Genomic DNA, 10466 nt, shown 5'->3' with positions numbered 1-10466 from the left:
TAAAAAAAAAATATGATGAGCCTACCGGCTATCTAATATAATTAATTAAACAATTTTCTATGAATATTGGCCATTCAAAAAATCAACCAAATATAATATAAATATTGTATTGTGTCCCATTAGTGTATTATTAATTAAACAATAACATGCAGTGGACATTTGAATGTAACAAATTATTATTTTTATATTAACTTCGTATCTGTATCGTACGTTTGGTGGTGACCACGGTGGAATATTTAAGTGTTGTTTTTAGCGTTCGGAGGTCGCGAACCGGAGCGCAGAATCGAGAAACTATCCCACGTTCGGGCGGCGTCAAACGCAGAGACCGGCATAGTCGGCTAGTGAATCACAAATCTCCGTAGAGTGTGTAACGGCCGTCGTTGCAGTTGCGATTTTCCGTTCGTTACCGAGTAAAAAAAAATAATAAATAGAAATATTAGTTTTATCATATTGTCAGTGCGGAATGCGGGTTAGTACTGAAAAATAAAATAATATAATAATATTCCGTACCCATTTGCATTTCTCGTTTATTTCGTTTTAAAACATGTAAACAAACTTATCAGTAATGTAATTTTTTTTCATCCTCGTACATTTTTATCATTATTTCGGCATGGCGGAATTTCTGTTGAACGTCATACGTCCGGATTAAAAACAAAAAAATAATAAATAAGGATCATACGACATGTGTACAGTGACTGGCGGATTTCTACAGTTAAGCGCTTTGTGCTTTTGGATAATCGCTATAACCAATTGCCAAGGTAAGATAATATGAAATTTCATATTTTTATTGAATAAAATATAATGCAGAGTATATTAAATTACGAACTAATTATTTTTGTTTTTTTTTTTTTTTATTATTTAATAAACAGTCTTATTGTTAATATTTGTTTTAATATTAGAAATATTATAAGTACTTAATTAAAATGTATTATTTTTAAATTTAATTTAATATTGTTCTAAATCAATATAAAAGTAGTTAATTTTTTTTCTAATTCTTTATTACAACACTTAGGTAATTTTTTTTTTTTTTGATTACTCTAAAAAATATTTTTAGTTTAAGACAATATATAAAGATCGAAATTCACTCTAATATTATATTGTATTAATTGTGACCAATAAGAAGTGTATAGTGGACAATTTGTGTATAATGTATACAAATATATAAACTGTTTTAAAAGTATTTGAAAATTAAAATACAAATTAACTATGATTGATTTTTAGATAAAATACATAATATGGTAATTGATTTTAATTCAATACCGAATCCCACTCATAAATCGACATAAATTTACTTTCCAATCATACGGCACCGTATTAATATTATATTATTATAAATTATAATCAATATATTATGTAAATTAAGATATATAATAATTAATGCATTGTTTTGTAGATATTTGTATCATAAATTTAATCTGTGTACACTTAGTACACTTGTTAAATTTATAATTATTAAAACAATAACTTTGTTTCATATATATTAAAAATATTACAATATTATAATAGGTGCAGGAACAGGATAAATGTAAAAAGTATATCTTGTGATATATAAGAGATTGTTCAATTGATTTTTTATAAACATATGTATATAATATCATAAGTAATACACACAGTACTTATTTTAATTTAAATAAATTATGTTAAAATGCAGGTATTTAGTTTTACATAAGACTGACAGTCTATCATGAATAATATATACCTAATATAAATCAAATTAAATTTAAAGACCACATAATAATCAATACCTACTATGAATGCATAGATTGGCATTATTACATGTATTATATAAAATAAGTGCCCATAATTTATAATTGTTTTAAAATATATTATATAATCTAGATTAATACAGTTCATTTTAAAAATTCCATATTATTCTTTAAAAGTTCATGGTGTGCTACTGGCCTCTGGGCAGTGAGAAGAAACAAATAATTTGTTGTACGCAACTCAATATAGTTTCAATAACAATAAAACTTTTACTTAATATATAATATACTTTTAAGAATTTATATAATACAAGAAGTCCGATAAAAGTTTCTTGTACGTTAATATCTCATTATTATTATTATTGTTGCGACTTTTGGTGTTATTTTTTCTCAGAATGTTGTTTCATTTCTATCATAAATAACACTGTCGTTTTCCGAGTCTCACTGCCCCTACTACCACTTCCACCGTCTCACAACCATACAACACCAAAATGGTATAAAATTAATTTAACCCAGTTCAATAGTGCTACTGTATGGTATGTAAATAGTAAATATCCTCAAACCATAATTCGAAAAATTGTTATTTTTTACTGATCACTCGCATTTAAAGTTATTATTGTTAAAACTCCATAAATCGTGTTGGTAGAAAACATCATAGATAGAAGTATTTATGCAGTTATTTTTATTATTTTAATCTCGTTTTCTTAATTATGCATACTTAGCACTGAATATAGGAAATAAGAGGAAAATAATAATGGAGCCTATAAAATTAGATACTTTCTGTAAAAGTGTAATATTTCGGTTTCTTAACTGTGTTAACAACTTTGGATTATTTTTCACTATTAAATTTATTTAAAAATAGCGTTAAAAAAAATAAATAAAAAATTAGTATAAAAATAATATAGTAACATTTTTTTTTTTACCTACATTTAGTATTATATTTTAAATGAAATAATTCTATTTTACACCGGGAAGCCAAACTATTGCGTGTAGACCGAATTTATACCATGAATCATAATTTTATACTTGGTGTTAAATAAATAAACACAATACAAAAAATGTACCTATATAATGTATGCATTTTTTTCCCACCATACATTTTTATTTCTTATTTCTCGGCACTCCATTAAAAAGTTTGCCTATCCTTTTCTTAAAGTATTTAAATTCACTAAAAATTTTCATGATTTAAACTAGGTATGTTATGTGCTAGGTACGTATACTAAGTATAACTATAGGTATAACTAAAACACAGTATTGACATAAGATTTTACTTAATTTTAGCTACATTTTTATGAATATATTGATATAAAAATCTTTTAACTAAACTGTGTTAAAACTATTACTCTTATCTAAATTTTAGCACACGTTTTCTAATGAATCTGAATCAAAATTTTCTATAGTAGATAGCTATAACATTTTGCGAAATTTTAACATTTTAATACTATGAGTCACTTTTAATTTATTTTTATACATAGATCCATCCATAAAATGTATGTATATATGTATATATATGTATATAAATATATAATATTATTTCCATTTAAAATTAAATATTAGTAATATAAACATACTAAAAGGAACTCAAGCAATTATATATCATACTATAATTATTGAATATTTTAAAACTTATAAAAATCATACATTTAGGAGTTAAGAGTTTTAAAATAATGTATTAATTTATAAATTAATATAGTTAAGTCATAACTATTTTTTTTTAAATATAAAGTTCTAATTCTTGTAAAACTGCATATTATATTAAGAAAAACTAAAAAGTTACACAAGATATTTGAGATATTTTAAACAATAGTATCTATTATTTACAGTTTAAATAAATTTAACATTTATTAATTTTTTTTCAATCTACAAATGTATTTAAAATAAGCAAATGTACGTGTAATTAATTGATATATACACGATGCAAAATGTATGATCCATTGAAGTGTATAAATATTTATTTATTAATATTTATTTACCTACATTTTAAAATCGTAAATGCAACATGAAAAGTATTTTTTGAAAAATATTTCAAAACTAATTATACTAAAACATATTATGGTAAGTTATTGTATGGTATAAATTTACTAAACTATAGATTAAATATAAGTACTTATTAATAATTTAGTTAATCGTAGATAGTAGAGTTAGGATAATAAACTATCATTGGAAAATTATGTTTAAAGTAATGTATATTGTAATGTACAAAATATGTATAAATGATATAAAATTTAAATTAAGAATACAATAAATAATAATAAAAAAAAAAACTTATTATTACAAGTTTATCAATAAAAATCCCAATAAACCTATCTAGGATTATTTAATAACCGTACAAATTTTAAATATTTTTATTCATGTTACTGCCTATTAGTGAAATTATAGATTGATTTAATTTTTATACAAGCACAGGAAAACTTAGATTAAATATTGATTGCATTTTAAAGAATTTTATTGTGACTTTCGGCTAAAATTGTTCTTATTGGTAGAAAGACTAATGAGGTACTTTATTCTAAACTTTAAAGAATTTTTATCCAGCATTTGTTATTTTATTGGCATTTGTAGAAAAAAATTTAAGATTTAAAATATCCATAAATAATTCAAAAAGGTTCGAAATATTTTAAAATTTTTACTATGCACACGTAGAAAATAAATACATACAAATTTAAAGTATCGATGGCTACCTATTTAGTTTTTAATTTTAACAAGACAAAATCAATTTTGTTAAATGCTAATTTGAATACAATTTTTTGTTTTTTCTTAATTTATTTTTTTTTTTAGTTTTCCAAATACTTTCGGAGTAATTTTTTGAGTTTTGAATCCTCAAAGTAACAACTAGATTCAATTTGCTATCATAAGATACCCCCAAAGTTTAAACTAGAAAATTGTTATGTCACAAATGATGATGGCATACACATATATTGTAAAATGTATAGCTACATTCATCGCTCCATTTAGAACCTAAAACATGACAACGAGAAACTTTAATAATATCTGATATAAATTTAATTTTAATGACTATAAGTTGTATACGTATGTTAAAAATTCTACTGATTATAAAATACAACGTTTTATGGATATAATTTAAAGTATTCTTCAGTCATATTATCTGAAACTATAATCTGTAGCATGCAAACACTAACGTTATACTATACTATGGTCTATTGTTAAGCTGGTTTAACTTTAATTTTTAATTTCTTAGTTTTAATTTTGGATTTATAGATAGATTATAGATTATAGACTTTTCAAAATTAAATGAATACAATGTTTTTGGTGTTTTTTTTAATCTATACATCAAATTATTTTGGCTAAAATATTTGTCTTCTTTATTTTTACATAAAATTTATAAAACTCACTACTCCAACTGTGATCACGTCAAATTTGTTTGAATAAAATTGGTTAATAAATAAATAAAAAAAATACATGTTATGATAAGTTAAAATATATGAGATATTGCTACACAACACGATACAAATGTTCAAGTTATTTATTCACCGTCACAATTGTCTAAATATACAACAATACTTATATTAAAAGATCTTTTACAAAAAGAGAGTTAATATAGTTTCAGAAGTTGATATATTATTAATGGTAACAATCGTGAGTTTATTAGTTGTGTGTGATTACTAATTATGCAAAAATATAATGAAGACTGCTGGAAAATTTTGATAGTGTAAAAACTTAACTATCTACTCTAAAAAAAAAAAAAACAACTCTTAGATTCATCATATTTTCCTCTATATTTGTTGTTCAAAAATCAAAATTATAATATAAATAAATATTGTATTTTATTTGTATAATTATATTATAGTTCATGTATGCATTATAATACAATATACTTATATATACCTATTTGATATTATATATGTGTATAATATTGTGATGTGTTTAGTGCAACGATGTAACTGTAATTTGAAAAACAATCAAGAAGTAAATATTTACATTAGGAAAGTTCTAAGAAAAATTACGAAAACACGAATAAAATGATAATTTATTTATACATGACACCTAATTCATTTTTCGTGTATATTATTCACTGTATAATAGTGGGCGTATGCTTGTAAGTTTGTAATTGAATCATACATGTTCCCATCAGAATGTTCATAAATTTGATGAGTATAAAATGTATTCTGAAGTGTTTAACGTGTGTGCTACAATGAGGATGCAAGATGAGTAGATAATAGAAAGTGAAGTGTTCTTAAAATTGACCATGGTGCAACTGTGAGTATAAACAAAATAAAAATCCCCTAGTAATACATTTTTACAAGCCAACTTAAATGTTTATGTTTTAAAAATATTATTATTTAAGATTTAAAAATGTTTCTAGACTTTTGTTTTAAAACAAAAATAATCTTATAAAATTATTTAATTTAAATTTTTTTTATGCACAATCAATTAGTATAAGTTTTTCGTAGGTACCTACTGCTTAAAAAATGTGTTATGGTAATATGGAATTCGGTTTTCAATAAAACCTTATTTCTCTAATGTATATTATTTAATGAATTATGTTTCTAAAAATGTGAAATACCATTATTACAATTCTTCCATTTTTACTGTATGATTTTAGTTATTGATTGTTTTTAAAATTTCGTTTAGTAGCACTTCATTGTATGAACGTTCTTCTGTTTTTTATATTAATTGTTAAATTGTTGAATTATTTATATGTAATAATACGGTAAAAGACCATTTCATATAAAAACTACAGTAGATATCTGTATAATCCACTCGAATAATTGAATGGTATTAATGGATATTATATACTAAACGTTGTTTTGAAATCGGTAACCGTTATATCGAATAACCTACGGTGTATCGTAAGTGAATCGTGTACATACTATTGTTGTACTATTAATTATTGCACTTAAATGATTGATGTACGGGCCTTTTGGTCGGAACACTTAGTTATTCCATAAATTGAAGTTCCAAGTATCCCGGTTGTAATTGGTACCACCCATTTCCACCCATTTCCTTTCATATTTTATTTATTTGTATTCAAATTATATATTATTAAATAGTTTTTGTTTTTCATTACAACGCGTATTTTAACGAATTGTTGACCTGTTGTGTTTTGCGTTTGCAATACTTATTAATAATCATACATAGGTACAGTAGAACGCTATTAAATATAGGTACCTACTTACTGTTATTTATATTATCATGAATTTGATAAAAAAAAAAAAAAAAAAATGAATATTTAAGAAATGTTTATGTTACTGAATATAATTTCTAATGCGTAAAATATCCACCCATAATAATGCGTATTTCCCATTTGAGTTCAAATACTGGAGAGCTTATGAACCTATATAGTGCATTTATACACAATGTATATTTCTGTATAATCTTCTGTACATTTCTTGTCTGTAGGTGTTCTCCACATTTTTCTTCAATAATGTAGAAACCCGATTTTTATAATTTTTAAATATATATAAAGATAATATTTTTAAACTTTTAAAATTGTTTGTACTATTTAAAGAGTTTCTTGTTGAAATACAAACTGCTATTGTTCTAATAAGAAGCTCTCTTTTCTACTATAAATTACCTATAGAATGAATAATTTTTTTGAAAATGTTGGTACATACAAATTAAAATTCGAAAGAGTGGTTTTCAAGTAGTTTAACTTTATGCATTAATGATAATAGTTCCATAATAATGGACTTGACTTAGATACAAGAGAATAATATGCAGCTATGGTAAGTTAAAATTTTAGTTATATATTTTATAGTATATTTATATTTATAATTTGTAAAAATTACTCAAGTATAAAAAAGACTAGAATAGTAGATCCAACACACATTACATTTATTGTATATTTTTTTAAAATTATTTTCAAAAAATTTTATCTTTAAAACTGATTAACTAATTGTTCGAATTTTGAATGAGATACATCAAAATTTTTAAAAAAAATATCCTATAAATAGTTTTCAGTAAAAAAGGGGAATTTAATTTAATAAAATCCCATGTTTTTATTACCACAGAACCTCTTTAAGTATCATAAATATATCAAAAGGTTTAAAATATAATTTTAAGTAAATAATTTCATGAATAAGAATTTGATTAAATCCTTTATTAAAAGAAAACGAAGAATAAATATACTTAATGAATTATTGGATTTAGTATATATACATTATTTATTTGATATGTACTATATTCTATAAATTAATATTACATATATATATATATATATATATATATTATATATGTATGACGTACGTACGTTTGTAGTGCAATATTTTACACTACGTTATGTATGAACGAAATTGATGCGGAAATATTACGTCAAACGGTTTCTTGTGGTGCCTACTTTCTATGATCAGAATACGTTTAGCTGTGGGGAGATTGCTTTTTCTAGCGTTTTATTATTATTTTTTTTTTTCTTATGTTTTGTGACGGTGGGTTATTTGAGAACTGAGAACTTAGTTTTAAATATTGATAAAAAGCTATGTGTATACGTTAAATATAAAATTGTCTCCTATATTTGGTTAAAATGTTCATATAATACAATATATATTTATACACCACTAAACTCAGGTTTGGAACTATTTTCAGGTTTTTATTTGTACATTTTTAAAATATGTTCAACTCAACGTCATATGTTATAAAAGTATAGTAAGTAATAACTACATGTTTATATTTTAGTCATGAACAAGACTAGAATAAATAAAACTCATCTGTTCATTCCTAATTTTACTTTAAATCTGAAAATGTACGTATGATAATATTATAATAAGTAGGTTACTTTATTCGCAATCGAACTATTATACAGTACTCATACACTATACATATTATACATATATTTAATAGGAGTATTAATGTGCTACTTTTTAATCGCATTTACCTACCGTACATAGCCGTTATTTTTTTTTGAAATTTAATATCTTAGCACACATACGGTGCTATACTGCTGAACCAAAATTTTAATGTTTCTTTTATGATACCTTATTTCTGTATCCAGTTCAGATGATAATTTAAATACAATTAAAAGATATCATGTAGCCTCCGATAAAGTTATTTTTATCATGTCTATTCATATTGATATGATATTGTTCACCAAAAATTTTTATTGTTAAAAAAATATATATATATACTTGCAGATTGAAATATATTTTTTAAAAAGAAGATTATTTTAAAGTATTTTTATATAAGTTTACGCCATTTACGGTAACGTACTATACAAATTGTTTGTGATTATGGACGTTTTTGAGAAGGTTAGGTTGATATATATATATATATATATATAATATATATATATATATATATATTTCAAAGGCTTCGATTTCCATAACTTGGTTTGTACTTGCTCCATATGATCTTATTGTTATACAATTTAATGCATATGTACTTACCTAATCTATAATAGTATACCTCACCAGGTTGTTGATGGGATGCTCAATAGAGATATTCTGTGTTCACTGAATATTTGTATATCTCATATTATACTATATTTTATTATATATGTATATATAATATACATAACAAGGTACAATAGCTACATCATACATGCATACTATAAATATTCATGATACTGTTAATTATTATGTAGATCGATAATGAATAATATCTACATATCTACGGAATTATATTAATACAATATTATGGAAGCCCGTGGCGCACCTACTAACATAATAATAATTATTCGCATATATAGCGCATTTAAAAATTGGTACCAGATCACATCTGAAAAAATTATCTCTTTAACTAATTATTCATCATAAAAAAGAAGATTTTCGTTTAAAAGCAGTTTGTATTGTCACAGCAAACTTCTTAAAATGTACACAAATGTCAAAAACTTGAGAATATGATCTTTAAGTAGGTATATTTTATAGTATCAAGAAATCTAAATTTTAAAAATTTGTTACGAAAGGAAAAATGGAAATACTAACATGTTTGGGGAATCTTCTACTTATATGTTTATTTATAAATTCTATTATAACTTATTACATAGTTAAAGAACGCACAATGAATATAATATTACTATGGCACTATAACTAGACGAACTATAAACGAATAAATATAATTTATGCTCACCGGTGGTATCCAACCGTTGATTTGTGGATATATGCTACAGCGCGAACTTGTTAAACGTGCAACGTGCTCTGATAATTATATTAAATGTAATATATAAATTACCAAAGCCAACAATACTCTAAACCATGGGGACGTAAAGGATATCCTCATAGTTATGTTAGGGTGAGCAACCAGGCAAGCAATGATTGGGTGTGGTCGGACTAGGACCGGATCTAATAAACAAAAGTAGGAAACAATCAAAAGTATCATCGCCCGTGTGCTTCTTATCCGATGGGAGGTAATGGCATGTGACTACTATCCGGTGACATATTATGGATACGTAATTGCCACCCGGTAGAGTATATTAGTTGCGGAATCACTCACCCGATAGAATATTATAGTCATATAATTGACGCACGCTATCGGCCGGATGACGCAAAGCGTGGGAAGAAGCGGATGCAGGTGCAGATGACCATCAGGGATCTGAAGGTACCGCGGGAGTCCCTGGACGATATATAAGGGGGCCCAGATTAGGCACAATTCAGACGTGATCCACCAGAGTTAGCGCAAGCACCTTCACGTCACCCAGTTTAATATTTTATGTCTCCTGGACTTAGAATATTTTCACAAGTTTTATTAAATTAATTAATTGGACTTAGAATAATTTTAAATAAAAAACACTTAGAATAATTTCGAGAGTTCAATTATTTCACAAAACCTTTCTCAATCGACATCATTCAACTGATTGTACGTGGCACGTTACAA

The 10466-nt window shown here is 24.7% G+C and overlaps 1 protein-coding gene across 1 annotated transcript in view; it reads left to right on the top strand.

The window, feature by feature from the left end:
- Positions 1 to 217: 217 nt before the first annotated feature.
- LOC114131934 (inactive tyrosine-protein kinase 7-like) overlaps positions 218 to 10466 on the top strand; it is a 222119-nt gene continuing 211870 nt past the window's right edge. Inside the window, exon 1 of the mRNA XM_027997286.2 lies at positions 218 to 758. Coding sequence (XP_027853087.2) covers positions 683 to 758 — 76 coding nt within the window. The 5' untranslated portion in view covers positions 218 to 682. The remainder of the gene's footprint in view (positions 759 to 10466) is intronic.

Source organism: Aphis gossypii, chromosome 1, assembly GCF_020184175.1.
Source record: "Aphis gossypii isolate Hap1 chromosome 1, ASM2018417v2, whole genome shotgun sequence".
Lineage (NCBI taxonomy): Eukaryota > Metazoa > Arthropoda > Insecta > Hemiptera > Aphididae > Aphis > Aphis gossypii.
The sequence above is the reverse complement of the archived record's forward strand: the minus strand, read 5'-3'. Positions and strand labels throughout refer to the sequence as shown.